Raw genomic sequence first — 18,182 nt, 5'->3', positions numbered from 1 at the left:
GACTTATATATTTTTAGTTTTCATGAGAAATGGTCATTTTTTTGTTGACATACTGTTAGAAATGTCTGTAGAAAGCGTTAAAAATGTCTGCATGAATCTTTATTGTTTCTAAAAATTGGAAAAACAAACGATATATTCTGAGATTTGAAGAGAAGGAAACATCCGGTGGTAACACGAACGTATTTTGTGTGTAAGTTTTGCCTAGTTTGTGGTAAGTATTTTAAATGTGTGAGAAATAACCTACAACAAAATTTTACATGAAAGTTATGCATTAACTGAGTTCTAAGCAACCACTCCAAGAATCATATAACCGATGCTGATACTTCCCACGTACAAGCAGGGCTCGACATTAACATTTTGTACGGTAGCGTGTAGGTATATCAAAATGCACGAGAGACGCCACAGTCAGTCCTGAGGGCCTGCTTCACGAAGCTGTCGTTAGTTAGAATATCTAATAGACTGATTAACAGCGTTGTGAAACGGGCCCCTGTCCTGCAGCATCTCTGGCCTGCATATGTGACCAGTGATCACTGAGGTCTGAGGCACACTGTTTAACGACCTATACAATAAAATTGCTCATACGTCATAGAGCAAAAAACTCTGCAAATTTTGTAAATTTCTTACAATTTCAATTTAATTTTAATTTTTATTCAGTTTTGAATCTAGTAATATTTAGATTTAAAGGGATAATAACTCTTCGTATGATATCTATATTTCACAGTAAAAACCTTGTGAATAACTCATAGAAATATAATATATTCTGTTTTACCAAAAAACAGCAGTTATAGCTTTTATTCTGATATCTGAACTTGTCTTTAGACCACGTGACCTCCATTGATGTCTATACTCTGTTAAAATCTCTTAAGAGATTTTAACAAAAAACCAAACTTTTTAGAAAAAAACCAGGGACTAACTTTGAATGTAAAAATGGATTCATTAACCATTGGTAAGTATGGGAAAATTGTTGTTTACTCCAGGAAAATTCTTTTTTGGCCGAAACGAAGAGTTATTATTGCTTTAATTACAAATTAAACAAGAAAATGCAAGTTGTACTGGAAGCATATTTATTCCATCTTTGTTTTACACTGCATTATATGATTGCCATATTTTTTGGTCTATTTCATAAGAAGATATCTGATAATAATGTAACTATCTTTTCATATAAATAAATAAAAAAATGTTAACATATGCTTAAATATGTAACAAAAAAAATAGAAACAAAATAAAGCAAAAAAAAAAAATAAAAACAAAAACAAATGCTTCTGCATTTGCAGTATAAAAAAAAGAGAAAAAAAAACAATCACACGCCACACAGTTAAAATTGTACCTTTTGGTAAAAGCCATGAATACACAATTAAAATAAACATAAAACACAGTTCACCTACCTTTTGGCTTGCTTTGCAGTAGGTAATTTAATTCATTACATCATCTATTCATGTTAAATTTAAACAATTACTATATAATTGAAACAAAAAATAGAAACAAAATATAATTGAAACATAAAATAGAAACAAAATAATAAAGCAAAAAAAAATTAAATGGCCACACCAGGGCCCGGGACCTCCTGCTTAAACCGAACGCGTTACCGCTTCAGCTCTTCCACCTATTCAACTGAAGTAGTTAATAGATCAGTAGTGTCGCGTGCACAAAGTCTAAACATGCATTCGTTGACAAAAGAAAACCTATAATTTTTCCTTTTCGCCTCGCGTTTAAACACTAATAACTGCAAATTGAATGTCACAATTAATCAAATTAATTAATCACAAATTAAACGAAGCAACCCTCTGTCATACGACGCATACATTTACCCCCTCGTAACACCTACCTCGTCTCAAAAAACGATTTTCACGTCAAAAACGTCAAATTTGCGTGTTTCATCGAAGGACTTCTGGCGGCCGTTCAACTTCCTCTGCCCTTTTAACCATGCATGTTCCTGGCAAACAAGCCTTTTATCTTGGCATCCTGCCCGCTTAACCATGTGCTGCGAAAACACAAAAGCAAAGAATATACTCTGCAAATCCTTGCAGAGTAATAATCTCTCTTTGCCTATTTTTTTATACTTTGTGAGAGTATAGAACATTTGTAGTGTTGTGCAACAAACCCCATGAAAATTGATGAAGGTGAAGTATATTTTTAAGGTGGTACAAAAGCGCTCAGTGGTCACAGCTTTCTGGCTAAAATGGGAGTACACGTACATTTGCCCGAATATTGCTATTTTAAAAAATTGTGATATTTCCTCTAATTTTAGAGATAATATCAAAATTCCAAAAGTATTACATTCTGGATGAAAAGACTTTTCAGAAAATATAACTATAAAATGTGAGTACACGTACATTTGCCCGAATATTGCTATTTTAAAAAATTGTGATATTTCCTCTAATTTTAGAGATAATATCAAAATTCCAAAAGTATTACATTCTGGATGAAAAGACTTTTCAGAAAATATAACTTGTGTTTATATCTGGCACATTCTAATTTTTTTTCTGGTGTACCTATGCTCTGTTGCTACTGACGGCATGTTTGTCTGAAGTTGGTTTAAATGATGAAATTTAAGGTACAAATTTTCATCAGTAGGCATCAGCGCAACCACGTGCTGTGCTGGTCAAGATTTGGTTGCTCGAGCGACAAAAATAAGTGCAAAACCCAACCAAACAACCATTATGGTCAAGGTGTGGTATGGGCATTTTATCATATTAATGCCAATAATCCACTACACAGCCCCCACCGTTACTTGCACCTACAGTTACACCTCTGATGTCACTTGGGGCTCTAGTACAACCTGTTACAAAATTGCAGAAGAGCCCCCTGTTAAATTTGAGGTGATCAAGCTTTTTAACTCTGCACCCTACTCGCCAGTAGGGTGCAGGTGGCATAGTCATAGAGCGCATTCTCAACGAATTAAGCCAGGCTTTACAAAGCCGGTGACCTAAAAATGGCGGATGTACATGAAAGAAAAACCGCCTAATCTTTTAATAGTCTCTCCGCCTCCCCACACGTCGTCCCTGCGGGGTACAGTAATTAAATTTCGGCTCCGTTCGCCATGCGGAAGCTACCTGAGAAATATTAAGTGCGCATGCTCATCAGTTAAACTCGTGGTGAAGAAGGCATAGCGGCTGAAGGCGATCGAAAAAAAAAAAGCTCTTCTGTTCTATTATCTTTGAAAACAGAGAAAACGAAAAAGGAATAATTTGGCAGCAATGAGCAGCAATGAATCGACTATCTAAGGAGATAATATCACCAGAGATATTCACGGAAATATTAATGTTCGGAGCCGAGATTTAATTACTGTACCCCGCAGGGACGACGTGTGGGGAGGCGTGTGAGAGGCGGAGAGACTATTAAAAGATTAGGCGTTTTTTCTTTCATGTACGTCCGCCATTTTTAGGTCACGGGTTTTGTAAAGCCTGGCTTAATTCGTTGAGAATGCGCTCATAGAATAGGGCACTTTTGCTGGTGTCTACTTAAAATGTGCAATACACCACAAAACAGTGCAATACACTTAAAAAAGACCAGTACAGTTGAAAGTAAACAGGAAACAGTCATTCCCGAGAAAATAGGGTGATATAAAAGCAATATATATTACTATGTCATTAATATCGCCATTGCCAAGAAGAGCCACTAGCCAACAGAGTAGAAGACCCAACTATAAACAGCTCATTCCAATTTGTTAAGTTGCATCAAAACTATTAATTATTTTGTCTCTATATTGCCCTGTTTTCCTGCAAATAACCATTTCCTGTGTTTACTTGCAACTGGACTCTTTTTTTTTTTCTAGTGTTTTGCTTTTTTCTAGTGTATCACTTTTTTGTAGAGGCGTATTGCACATTTGCAGTCCCACCCCCTCCCCCACCATAAAACTGTGATATTAAATGTCTTTTCTAAATTAATTTGTGTGGCGACTTTGATCAATGAGTGCATTCAAAACAGCAGACTAATAGATCCATGGATCAAATATAACGACCCACTAAAAAGCTTGCAGCTAAATTCCCAATTAGACATTAAATGGGTTCTCTGCAAGGATTACGCAACAAGCATTCAAGTAGGTCAGCCATATTTGATCCGCGAATCTGTTAGTCCACTGAACACACTCAATGTCTCCGATACCCAACTTTAAGATTTACATGACACTTAATGTCTTCCTAAGATATGGGAGCCATGGTTAGGGCAAGGGGGAAACTTGCTGTAATCTCATTGGTCAAGGGGGGGGGGGGGTCTCGCTAATCCAAAGGTTCATTGGTCTGAAGATTCATTGGTCCAAAAATCATATGCCATGTGCACATGCCTGCGATGAACTTAACTTTATTACCAGTACACTTACATTTAATTCATGCATTAATTCGGACAATTGAAGTTCAGACCAGTGAACCTTCGGACGATTGCTACGGTCCTGGTCAAAGAACCTGAAGGAGTAATAGAAAACAATAAAAAATAAGTTAGACTTTGAATAAAGTCACCACATAACTTAATTTGGATTAGGATTAAAGTTACATATTTAAAAGGAGAAGGAATACTACAAAAGTACCAATGATTATGGGGTATCACACAGCTGGGCACCAAGAATAGGTCTGAGTCCATGCTTGACCTAATGTTTACAGCAATTAATACGTTTAATAACACAAACAGGGATATACCTTTTTCACACCTAGGGTGAAGTTGTGTTCACAGAGAAATGCAGTGGGTATGTCTAGCATAAGCCTTCTGCTACAATGAAAGAACACAAAGACTCAGTGGCCAAAAACAACTGGAAATCAGCCCTTGGAGAACATACCTGCAAACATCCAGGGGGGGGGGGGGGGGGGGGAAGATGTAACAGTTACAACACAAGGCCAGTGATTAGGGGCAATTGACCTGGATTTTCATTCCAGGTGAAATGACCCTAGTCATTTACTCCCTGATGATGGTGACTGACAGTCACAGAAATATTGGAGGTAAAACCTACATATTTTATAAGCTCTTGATAAAAAGAAAAACAATAATTTAAATTGATACATACAGAGCTAATGAAACTCTTCTCTTACCATAAACTTATTTTAAAAATTGGTTAAATATTTATAGATGGATTAAAAGGTATACTATTCATGTTTGAGACTGCCCAATGGTCATTTTTTATGTCTAGTTGTCCTGCAAAGCCTCAGACCTTAAAAACAATAAAACTTAGATACATATATGATCTGATGTTGATACATCTTTCTGAAATGTACAGGAAATCTTAGCAATCTGAATGCATCGACATTTTGACATTTTCTAAAGATACCAGGCAGTTATACTGTAGATAAGAATGTATGGTTGTCCATCACTTCAGTTTTAATGTCTCTTATGTTTCCCCAATGCAGCCAAAAGATTTCACCTGCAGCAAGCATATAAAGCCTCAATACAGACATGCTGAAACTGTCGGTCCGATCAGTCATGACCGGGAAAATTTGTCTGGACCGGTAAAAAATTGGACTTGGTAGGCCGAAAGGACCGAACAAGTTTTAAGAGCAGCAATTTTGAATTTACAGTCATCATTCGACATACTTCACTAATAAAATTATATAAAACCCAATGCTTTTTTTCCCTTCCATTTCAAACCTGTCACATTCACAAACTAAGTAAGCTACCCGAATCGTACCAGTAGTATCTGTATCAAATGAATAGGGTGATTTTCGGTCCGACAAAGATCCATTCAGTCCGGCAAATTTTTCATTACTGCCGGTCCAAATGTCCGGCCATTCTGAAAAGTTTTCAGCATGTCTGCAATATGAGTTTAACTTATTAAATTACCAACAACCACCCTTTTGTCAATTGTAAACATTAGTTCTTGTCTTTTTTTCAGTTGGTTCAAAACCAAAGGATTGTTGTATCTGCGTCAGGTCATTCGAAACTGAAGTCAGCATGTCTTACATGTTACCACATTTAGAGAATGGCTGGCAAGTGGATCAAGCAATTTTGTCTGAAGAAGACCGGGTGGTAATCATTCGTTTTGGACATGACTGGGATCCTACCTGTATGATCATGGATGAAACACTGTATAAAGTGGCAGAAAAAGTGAAAAACTTTGCAGTTGTATATTTAGTAGATGTTACTGAAGTTCCAGATTTTAACAAAATGTATGAGTTATATGATCCATGTACTTGCATGTTTTTCTACCGCAACAAACATATTATGATTGACTTGGGCACAGGAAACAACAACAAAATTAATTGGGCCATGGAAGATGAGCAAGAATTCGTGGACATTATTGAAACTGTGTACAGAGGTGCAAGGAAAGGCAGAGGTCTTGTGGTTTCTCCGAAGGATTATTCAACTAAGTACAGATACTGATTTCATAAGAGAACCTTTATCTGTTAGAATGGACAATTTGCAAGATACCTTTCTTTTCACATACATGAATAAAATCTGCCTATCAAGCATCACAAATATATGTCATCATCAAACATAATTTGATATTGAATGTAAGGATCTCAGTGGTTAGATTGACCATTTTCCACTAATTAAAATCATTCAGACAACAAGTTTACTTGTTACTATTTAACTGACCTTTATTCAGATGGTAGTGCCTAATTATTTTACTGGCCATTTAGTGGGTAGTGGAAGTCATTTTCATTCCATCTGTCTTTGTTAGTAAAGAGTAAGATGGGTACAATAAAGTAACTTTTCTATGTATGTGACATCAGTCTTGTTGTCAGTATACTAGTTTTTAGCCATATTCCTTGCTATAATTTTTCTTTGTCAACCAGTTAAAGAAGCAGTGTTATCCATCTATTGGTCTAGCATTTAAAATGTAGTAAGGGAATTGGGGAGGGGGGATAGTACGTCTGTCCCAAAATGTTTAAAATGCATTTGAAGTCCATTTTTGGCTGCAAAGTCCAATCAAATGCCGACACATTGTTTCAACTAGTATAATTTAAAGAATGAAAGGAAAAAGTTTCATATTACCTGAAAAATTTTGAATTTAATCAAACTGAATCTTGACTTGTAATGCTGCTTTAGTTTGGATCAATCATCCTCCTATTTCATTAAGGTAAAGCAAACATGAAACAATCATTTTGTTCTTTTATTAGATTAAGACAATACATAGAAAACCAGTCAATTACAATATATTAAAATATAATACACACAATTTAAAATATATCAACTATAATGTTCACATGAAAAAGTTAAAAATAATGTTATAATTTCACAGAAAACTTTTATTGGGATCCAAATATGAGAAAGGAACCAGATCACCTATCAAATACATTCTAAGCAACAAAGATTCCATTACTCTTGGCATGTACATAATGCTTGATTTTTGGCAAAACGGAGGAAAAGTATGACATGAAGGCTGTGATCACATTCATAAATACTGTGAGATACGGAATTGATTGGTTATAACTGTTGGATCATATATAAACTGCAAACAACACAGGATCTTGATTCCCTCTCTTCCAGGTACCAATTGAAATTAGTAAATCCGATTTCCTTCAATTAAGGGTTTTCCTTTGGTAATGGATTTCTTTCTTTCATTTTTTTTTTTTTTTTTTTGACAAACGTATTATGTGGAGTTCTCTGAAGAATCACAACTTTTGATGTACATTGCAGGTGCAACAACATAACGCCAAGGAACAGAAAGATTACACACTGATCTGCAGGCTGATAAGAGCAGGTAGCCTTACAGTACAAGATTTCCATTGTAATGTTTTAGACCTCAAATGAAAATTGCTGACATTGTGACTTATTTTCTTCGTATGGTACGTGCACAGTCTGCCTTAGTCCTGATGGTGAGAAATGGTGCTGGGTTCATGAATATCAGTAACTTCATCATCCACATTATATAGCCATTCTGTCATAAAAGACCGCCCAAACATTATTATCACGAAGAGGAACAAAGAGGCTGATATTAAACCCAATAAGTTACACACATAGCTCCATCTGCTTCCTTTCTTTTTGGACCAGGAACTGTCGAGGGTATCTTGAATTCCCAAATGCTTCTTTTTGTGCCTACTGCCACCATCTTCGTCAGAAAAGGTTTCTTCATCCATTTAAACTTCTTCTGTCAATGAACCAAATTTAAACTGAAAAAAAAAAATGAAAATGATGCTTATGCAGGTCAGTAACAAATGCATTTAATACATATGTAGGACAGTGTTATTTGCATGGCAAAATAAATATGTCTGTTATACTTGAATCATAATTAAACATAAGGAAACTGAGAGGGCTGTGCATTGATATCAAGTTGAAGTTGCAACAACTATTATACTTACTATGATGATGCTAAACACTGTATTAAACCCCAATCAAAATGACCTAAATATAAGGAATTAGAGTAAAAGTAGTAACTGTAATTACACTATTAAGACCTGTTGAAGTCAGTATTAAATAGTGTGCAGTGTTGCACCTCTAGTACAAACTTAATTAGTAAAATACTTAAATTTAGGCATATTGAGAAAAACAAACCAACACTTTTTTGAGTATAAAGTGCACTGCTGTCCGCTTAAAAATAATCACGGGTTCCTTGTTCTGGCTCTAGGTCATCAGCGTCGTTGTAAAGATCATGAAGTAGATCTAAATTTTGCACGTCAGCAGGCCGAGAGAGCGGCGGACGTGACAATTAACACATCGCAGTGTTTGTACAAGCACAACCCGATCTCCACACGACTTTGTACAGCACGCTTTTCACACTTTAGAAATATTTATCTTATTCCTTCTTTTTCTTGTATTAAAACTAAATTTGTCTGTAATTCCATGTTTTGTGCATGTAAACAACCGAAACAACATCAAACTCTCCAATGAAAGGAGGCATAAAGAGATAGCTTATTTCGGCTGCAAAATCAGGTTCGGACAGCCCCCCTGTTGGCAACACAAACTACATTTAATTAGACTAAATAAGGGGTTAAACTTGAAGTCTCTTGTTGATTCAATTTACTGGAGAGATTTTTTTCAAAGAAAATTGCGTTGTTATTTACAAAATAGTTCGTGTCTTTTATAGCCCGGACTCCTATATACTCCAATATATTACGAAGGTGTTTACGTTTAACGTTACAACTTAAACCTGTTCCTAAGTTAAAGGCTGTAATAGTTCATCATTAACACTTGAATTGGTACATGTTCTATTGTGATTAGGATGTCTACGAGTCTTTTTTTTTTTGTTTGCCTTCAGGCTTACTGGAATTCCTTTTGCTATATAGTCTACTCTTCCTTATTTATTTTTTTCTAACAGTATCGTGGGGATATCTGAATTTGAAAAAAAAAGGCATCTTTCTTTTCAAATTTGCTGGAGTTTTCCTGAAGACAAAAGATAAATGCCATAGCACCAAAAACAAAAATACCAATAATAAAATATTGTTTTAAAGAATTAAGAGATTATACACATATTGATATGTATTAGTGTAGATTTTTGAACATTTTTAGATAATTTTCTCATAATTGAAAAAATAGTGGTCTGTATAAGAGCTTATTCAGAACAGATGATCCTTGGATCTACTCATCTGCTGATCAAATATGGCAGACTCTATGTAAAAGCAAGACTGCTAAATCCTGTAATGGTCTCCTGCCCCCCCCCCCCCCCCCCCCCCCCCCCAGGGGCCTTGCAATTCAACCATGGAGATTAGCTTTTATCCATTAAATGGAGCATGTAGAGGCAGTGATACCATTACGGGATTTAGTAGTCTTGATTTCATGTAGGGTGTGCCATATTTGATTTGGGATCAGTAGATCTGAGCATCATTTGTTCTGAATGGGCTCTTAGACAAATTGGACAGAATAATGGATAAGTCAACGGATGGAGAATACAGTATGTAAGGGAACACATTTTGGAAGGTAGTTTGTGCAAATATCAACTGCAAAGCAACTTATTGTTAAGCCTTTTATTGTTAAGGCTTTTTCACAATATATATTATACGCTGCTTTGTATTCTATGCATTCTAGACTGGTCCCAACATGTGATTACTGTTTGGGCTGTTGCTCCCTCTCACAAGGTCACTTTACTGTTTGGACCAATTAAAATTAATTTGGTCACCTGGGGGTTCACTAAAGTGACCCTCTTATTTAATAGCATAGTTATTAATTAAGTCAATTTCTTAATTATGCATGTTTCAACAAAGACCAGTGTATCTCACACTGCGTAAACACAAGATGCAAACTTTTATTTTTTATCTTAAATTAACACACCTACTAAGAACACAACCTTCATAGATTTTGGTGTAAAGAAATGAGCAGATGAGCAGAAAACGGAACCAACAGGTAAATATTTTTATTTATAAAAATTTGAAAATATAAAATAACCAGATGGCATTCTGACAGTGCAGACCTCCACTTGAAAAAAAGTGCTTGATAAATTAATAAAATAAAACTCCGCCAAGAACAGTCTTACTGGAATGTTAAGGTCCTGAGATGTCCTTGGTCCACATTTGACCTTTCAGTCACTCAAGGTAATCAAGCAAGGCACAGAATGAAAGCCTATAAATGATTTCCTGTATAGTGTTTAACAGTAACTGTGCCTTTATGTGGCAGTATTACATGGGCCAAGCTCATTTAAAAAGCAACATCAAAATAAACAATACTAGAGTTGATAACTATTTAATAACAGATTACTTTACAAAAAAGAAAGTTATTTGAAAGCTTATTGATGTCCAAAAATGTTCATTTCCAATTTATTAAAATACTTTCTGAGCAACTAAGTTACCATGTACACCTCCCAACCAATTCTTCTTGGTTGTCTGATAATTTGAAGGTCTGAAAGCTGTTGGGTAATGTACTATCACTTCCCTTTCACATTGCCTACGTGGTAAACCTGGATCTCCATACATCTCTTTGTATATCATTGAGATACAATACAATGTACTGGAAGATATCTAGAGGAAGTTACTCTTGGGATGGAATTCAGATGGGAGGCATTTGTCTCAGCATCACAGGTAAGAAACTCTTCAGAAACACCTTGTACACTACTAAGATGTAAATATAGATACCAATCACCCTAAGCAACAGCAAATATATGCATGTATACAAACAGGTTTTGAAACAGAAACGAATCAAATCTTCTCTAAATCCAGTTTCTACTACTCAAATAGATTTAGTTGAGAAACATATTAACAATTTTGCATAAATTACATTTTCTGCTATCTATTTTCTAGATAAGCTGCACTTGTTTTTGAACAACTAAACAGATGATTACAATTGTTATTGGAACTTGTAAACAAAACCCATTAAAAAGACAAATATTGTTATTTTAATTGACATCCTTGTTGATGACAGGATCATTGTGTGCGTTTAAACATTTTGAACCCCTTAAATAAGAAATGGAGAGGGGATTTAATGATATATCCTGCTATTCTATATATGCATACTGCAATTGTATACATCTATAAAGGAATGTTTCCCTTCATGCTTCTGCATCACAATTTTAATCAAACACGAATGAGTCAAACAAACTGGCCGTTAACTATTCCATCCAAAGACCTTTATCAAAAGTCCATACATGAAATATTTTCCTGAAGGTTGAATGTTAATCACACTAGTACTTTTTTGTGCAAGTTCAACTTCCATTTTTTCCATGTTCTTGGTGTCAACTGACCTTCTCACTGATCTTGGGAGGAAAAGCATCTATTTGCAGAGAAAGCCCTGATTAACAATGCAATATTCCATTAGATAACATAGGATTTATCTGATATGATATGATATGGTTCTTGAAACTGTTTATATAATAAATATAGTTCTCATCTGATATAACAGGTTTCAAAAGGTAAAATGTTTGTCTTCTTCTAGGCTTTGCAGATTAAGAACACATGTATGTAAGGACAGCATTTGAATTTCAGCATATAATCATAACCTCGTCAGAACCACATATCATATCCAATGCAAACAGGAAAGTATAAATGTACTAGTGTGCAGTATGTGATCTGTTTTCCATTATCAGATCCATCAAATACAGCTCTGGCGTCATAAATTTCCGTCCGAATACAATCATTACCAGCAGGAATAGAGAAAATATCACCAACAGTATTATACTGAACAAGCATGTGCAATTAGACCAAAAATGTGATTTCTCTTTTGTGTCACTCCAATGCCTTCTGTTTCCACTTCTCGGATCCATTTTAAATGTGTACATTAACTTTGTGAATTGTTTTGAATAATTTACATGTCCTCCTCTTCTGAAATGGTAAAGTAAACATTCAACCACGCATAGTTGTACATTCAAGTAAGTGATATTTAATAATAAATTTCTACACTTGCACAGAAATATTAGCTGAACATTATTCACCTCTCTACAATTAGCATCCTCTAGCTACCCACCGGTAACGGCAGAGGCATCCTGATTAAGTACAGAAGTGAGTTCTCAGTGTCTTCTTAAAACGCAAAGTACGAATTATTTGCCTTGTACAAAAGCCACCTACCCAAGACGAAATTTGTCTTCTTCGAACAGCACAGACAGGGAATAACAGGGCACAGGAAGAAAACAAATTGCGCATGCGTTACATTTACTGGCGATTCGGTGTACTGTAGGCCATGCCCTACTTATCTGCAGAAATATATCGTCTACGCTATAATTCCCTGGTTTAGGTATATTAGTCACATTATGTCTTAACGCATTTGTACATGACCCAAAGTCATATTTCTCTGTCTACGTACCGAATTACCTTTTCCAATTCTGACCTTGAGAACGAGAAAAACTTCTCAAGTAAAAGCTGTGTAAAAGCAAGAAGTTACAACTGTTGTAGGCCTAACTCCTTGGTAAAAGTCGGGTCAATGTTCCGAATTTTAATGCATGTTCAGGTATGAGAAGAAAACATCAGGGAGACATGGGCGGTCCAAATGACTGAAACGAACCATTATTCATTAACTTTAAGTTGTTAAAATTATTCAATTGGAAATGGCGCAAAACGATGAATTCACGAGCACGAGTCGAGAAATGGGAGGCCCTACAATTTGGCGCAAAGATTCCGTATGGCCTATAGTAGGCCTACATGTACATGTAGGCCCTATATAGGCTACAATTTACGCTTTTATGTCGACTACATTGTACAAGTTGGGAAAGAACGCACAAAAGGGATAGTTGTGGAGAACCCCTCATGAGCTGGGAGGGTAGGCCTATAGATTTCTAAAAAAGATTTTTTTTTTCTGAAATTACGAGGCGCAACTACTTGGACCTCATGACTTGTCTACAAACGGGCTGATGAGAAAGAATGCATGTTATACATAAATAAGATAGCCAACACCAATATTCATCATCATCAGCCTGATCCTCCGTATTTCGAAAATTGTCGGCACAGTCCATGGGTCAAGCCCCTCAACTGCTTTCTGTCAACTGCCGTGCTCGTGACCTCTATTAAACTTTTTCTTGTCCATTTTTGTATGTTGGTCTTTCAGTCCGAGATCCTCAAGAATACTGTCGTTCGTTCTTCTTTCCCACCACGAGATGCGTAACATATTCTTCGATAAATTCACATTTCATCTGCATCTATTCGTTTTTCCTGCTCTTTTTTGATTACCCATCCTTCGCACCCGTACATCCTTCGCACCCATATCAAGCTCTTCCCTAATTTCACCCTTGGACATTATAACGTTATTGTGTCCAAGTTTCACCTTTAACGCCGTTGGGATACTTCTGTCCTTCCAGATATTAACCAGTTCATTTGTTTTGGCCTTTGCCATTCCGATTCTCAATTGCCGAACATCCTTTGTTGAATTTCCATCACTGGTTACTAAAACGATTTAAGTTTGATTTATAGTGTAACTACATGTAGGAACAGTTGAATTTTGGTTGCTTCTCCAGCTTAATGGCTTAATTTGTCCATATTCTCGAGCAGACATACAATTTGAAAAAAAAAAAAAAAAAGAACTAATTACGGAGAATATCTCGACCGCTCGTAAGACTCGTCGAGATCTGTTCTGCGCGTTGGCCTGAGGGCGACGCGTCGCTTTTACTTGCTAATAAATAAATAAAGCAAAAAATACATATATAAAGATCAACTTAAACTTCGTATAAAAGTTTTTCTTTATAGATGAAATTTTAGCTTTATTCATTTATTTATTTTTTCTTTTCATCAACAAGGTGATTAGGCCCATGATAAAGCTTTTATCTTGCAGAAATGTGCAATCGGCCCGACGACCTCATGCCATGGGGATATACTTTGTTGCTTGTAATTTTAAAATGTTACAAATCATATGGTTAGTAGGATTCTTTTTCAAATGCAGCAGCTCGTGCACAACTGCAGAAGTTTGGCACGCGATCACACATACTGCACACATTAAGGCCAAAATCAGAAATCTCTTCAGTGACAAATGTCATATTGGTGTAGTATGTTGGATTGATAGGTTATTGCTGTTTACAATATACGTGCATTCGCTTCCATAAAATGATGGTTATCAGCGTGTTGCTGAGTGGATTTTATTGTCAACACAGAATAAAATTAGTTATACGTGTTTTAATTTCCAAATTTAAAAAGCCGTTTAACTTGAAAAAAATACGAAAGTTAGGCTTCGTTCACATGCAATGTCTATTTTCTAAATTCTATTTTCTATTCGCGCTATCTTATGATCACGGTCTGTGCACTGAATATCCCGCCGCGTAATTACTGGCAGCGCGAGCCAGTTACTTATAGTAACTTATAGTAACTTATAGTAACTGGCTCGCGCTGCCAGTAATTACGCGGCGGGATATTCAGTGCACAGACCGTGATCATAAGACATGCCGCAAATAGAAAATAGAATTTAGAAAATAGACATTGCATGTGAACGAAGCCTTAGTAGTATTCACTGAGAAGCATTCTTGACAAAATAAAAGCGCTAGCGCTGAAGTAGGAAATATAACCTGACTGGACGGTGTTAGCCTATATTTGGTACAAGTAAATGCCCCTTTCTCCATTTCAATTTTTCCTGCAAAATTTGAAAACATAGGCAGTTTAAATTATAATGATTAAGAAACATTATTGAAGAAGCATCAATCAATCAATCAATCAAACGCTATATATTTTAGTTGTTTGCAACTCGATGTTTCAAGTATTTATTGTTCCACTTTTTTCCATTGGACCAAGTGACGTGTCAAACAGCCTGAGCAGAGACAGTAGATTTATAATAGCCATACTATTTCTTAAACCTGTCTACAGCTTGCCCAGTATTTATATTAAAAGTAATAATTATATCCCTCGATAAATAAATAAATAGAATCCAAAATTGCATCGAGTTTCAAAAATAATGACCGCGATCTTTTATTCACCTATTTGCACATAATCTGCAAGACTGGTCGCTGATTTTCCTAAATTATTTTGCTACTTGATAAAATGATATGAAATGAATAGCTGTTAGAATAAACTTTTTATTCATATGCAATATCTTGGTCCGTTATGAAAGTAACCTCCAATTAAATTTTCAGATGTTATTAACTGAATGTGTAAGGTTTGATTTGAGCAGAAAAAAAAAAAAAAAAAAAACAGATTGAGCAAATATTTTGACTGTAATATCAAGTTATCATCAAAAATATATGGGATGATTTTTGGGAGGTCTTGTGAATTATATCTATAGCACTGCATCAATGTGAAGTCCACCCCATTCAAATTGCATAGTTGGTAAAAAGTTGAAATGTTACGTCATGCAAGTGAACAGTGCTTGGACTGCATTAAATGACTATTAATTTGCCTGAATTGCCTAATAATTTGCCCAGTGTAGGTGTCCCTTTACAGTCGTAGTCTTGTACATATTAAATATCTATAACATTTCATAAAAACTCATGAGAAACAAGGCAGCAAAGCTGTCAAATGTACAGACAAAAAGCAGGAAATAACAAAAAGGCTACTGTCAATTCTGATGCAAAAGTACATTATGTTAAACTGCAAATTCAACATCAAATTCTAATTATGCTCAACAGGTAATACCAATGTAAGTAAAATGTGTAACAAACATAAGGCTTCAGGCCCTTGGGAGTTCAAGTTCACCCTTTGAAAATGTAAAACTTCCAGAAAAAGAAGTCAATTAGTTTGCTTTTCCAACTCAGGCTGCATTTTAGTCCTGTATTTCTTTTTTGAAAGTTTTGGCAATCATAAGTAACATGGTTTTCCCATAATGGTCATCATGGCAGCAGCACCCAAAATTGTGTTTTCTTCTATTCTGATGCAATATTACATAATGGTTAACAGCATAATGACAATCAATTTTTAATAATAAAATATACGTATCATGGATTTTCAGAAAATGTGACAAGCATGGGTCTTCAAGCCTGTGGAACTTCAAAGTCACACCTTGAAAATGCCAATATGTGAAAAATTAAAATTTCACAAAAAAAAACTGTTTAACTGGCAGATTGCATTGCCTACTGAAGCTATATTTTAGTCCCATGTTTCTTTCCTGTAAGTTTGAGAACAGTAAGTGACATGGTTTTTCTTAAATGGTCATCATGGGAGCAGTGCCCAAAATAGGTTTTTTTTCCAAATTTTGATGCAATATTACATAATGTTTAACAGCATAATGACCATCAATTTTTAATAATAAAATATTAGTATCATGGATATTCAGAAAATGTGACTAGCAAAGGTCTTCAGGCCCATGGAACTTCAAAGTCACAACTTGAAAATGCCAAAATGTAAACAAGACTGCACTGTTCTGAAATGTTTTTTTTTTTCATTTTTAACACTTTTTTAACATAAAACAAAATTAATAGGTTACTGCCATTTTTATATGATCAACTAAGAAAATTGATGAGATGTGAAAAATATCAATACAACAGTGTTAAATGTCCAATTTCTTCCATTCTGAGATTCTGAACATAGTGAATGATTGAATCTGACAAACTGCAATGATATGAGTTTATTTCCATTTTTGAAACTTTATTACACAATACACGATAACAAGTTTACCGTCATTTTTACAAAATCAACTAACAATGTTGTAAAGATGCAGGAAATGTCAAACAAACACTTTAAATATCTTATTAATTAAATAATGAAACTGTCAACATGGCTAAGAATTGAATCTGAGAAAATGTGAAAAAACAACATAACTTCTAAAATAATGGCCCAATTATGCTGATCTTTTAACTCAACCTGCGTTTTAGAAGGATTGACCACTCCTGTGAGTTTAATGAAATTGGCCTATCTGTTTTTCTTATATTGTGTTTACAGTGTTGCATATATGCTGAAAAGTGAAAAAAAAAGCATAACTAGTAAAATAGTGGCCTGATCATGCCGATTTTCTAACTTGACCTGCGTTTTAGTAAGATAGATTACTCCTGTGAGTTTCATGACAACAGGCCTTTCGGTTTTCCTTGGAATGTGTTTACAGTGTTGCATATATGCTGAAAAGTGAAAAATAAAGCATAACTTCTACAATAATGACCCGATCATGCTGATTTTCGAACTTAACCTGCGTTTTATGAATATTCATCAGCTCTGTAAATATAAAGCCAAAAAGTAAAGCTGCCTTCCACTTATCGTGTTTACAATGAAAGTGAAGGGCGCTGGCGACGGCGATGACGGGGACGACAGACGCAGGTGATGGCAATATGTACAGACACATCTATATATATTTACTGTACTGTTTGAGAACAGTAAGTGACATGGTTTTTCTTAAATGGTCATCATGGGAACAGTGCCCAAAATAGGTTTTTTTCAAATTTTGATGCAATATTACATAATGTTTAACAGCATAATGACCATCAATTTTTAATAATAAAATATTAGTATCATGGATATTCAGAAAATGTGACTAGCAAAGGTCTTCAGGCCCATGGAACTTCAAAGTCACAACTTGAAAATGCCAAAATGTAAACAAGACAGCACTGTTCTGAAATGTTTTTTTTTTTTTTTTCCATTTTTAACAATTTTTAACATAAAACAAAATTAACAGTTTACTGCCATTTTTATATGATCAACTAAGAAAATTGATGAGATGGGAAAAATATCAATAGAGCAGTGTTAAATGTCCAATTTCTTCCATTCTGAGATTCTGAACATAGTGAATAATTGAATCTGACAAACTGCAATGATATGAGTTTATTTCCATTTTTGAAACTTTATTACACAATACACGATAACAAGTTTACCGTCATTTTTACAAAATCAACTAACAATGTTGTAAAGATGCAGGAAATGTCAAACAAAAACTTTTACGTATCTTATTAGTTTAATAATGAGACTGTTAACATGCCTAAGAATTGAATCTGAGGAAATGTGAAAAATATGCTGAAAAGTGAAAAAACAGCATATCTTCTACAATAATGGCCCAATCATGCT

The 18,182-nt window shown here is 35.0% G+C and overlaps 1 protein-coding gene and 2 long non-coding RNA genes across 5 annotated transcripts; 1 reads left to right on the top strand and 2 right to left on the bottom strand.

Annotated features, from left to right (window-relative positions):
- The first annotated feature begins 21 nt into the window (after nt 1-21).
- Nucleotides 22-6,650, top strand: LOC147763970 (thioredoxin-like protein 4A). Of its 3 annotated transcripts, none has more exons than XM_087001345.1 (2): nt 22-190; nt 5,816-6,650. In XM_087001345.1, the coding sequence occupies exon 2, from the start codon at nt 5,875-5,877 to the stop codon at nt 6,301-6,303; it is 429 nt and encodes a 142-aa protein (XP_086857471.1). In that variant the 5' UTR covers nt 22-190; nt 5,816-5,874; the 3' UTR covers nt 6,304-6,650. The 3 variants fall into 3 exon arrangements, with proteins under 3 accessions (XP_086857471.1, XP_086857470.1, XP_086857469.1); XM_087001344.1 differs by having other exon boundaries at nt 22-211; XM_087001343.1 differs by lacking the exon at nt 22-190 and adding an exon at nt 4,814-4,928.
- Nucleotides 6,651-7,022: 372 nt separating this feature from the next.
- Nucleotides 7,023-9,461, bottom strand: LOC106152875 (uncharacterized). The gene is made up of 2 exons (XR_001237375.2): nt 8,423-9,461; nt 7,023-8,036 (listed from the first exon to the last, which is right to left on the bottom strand). It is a non-coding gene; the product is annotated as an uncharacterized LOC106152875 (long non-coding RNA).
- Nucleotides 9,462-10,198: 737 nt separating this feature from the next.
- On the bottom strand, nt 10,199-13,765 carry LOC106152864 (uncharacterized). Its single transcript, XR_001237373.2, has 2 exons — nt 12,354-13,765; nt 10,199-12,110 (listed from the first exon to the last, which is right to left on the bottom strand). It is a non-coding gene; the product is annotated as an uncharacterized LOC106152864 (long non-coding RNA).
- Between the last annotated feature and the right edge of the window lie 4,417 nt (nt 13,766-18,182).

The sequence above is a fragment of the Lingula anatina genome, chromosome 1 (assembly GCF_051362555.1).
Source record: "Lingula anatina isolate TDL-2025a chromosome 1, LinAna3.0, whole genome shotgun sequence".
Lineage (NCBI taxonomy): Eukaryota > Metazoa > Brachiopoda > Lingulata > Lingulida > Lingulidae > Lingula > Lingula anatina.
The sequence above is the reverse complement of the archived record's forward strand: the minus strand, read 5'-3'. Positions and strand labels throughout refer to the sequence as shown.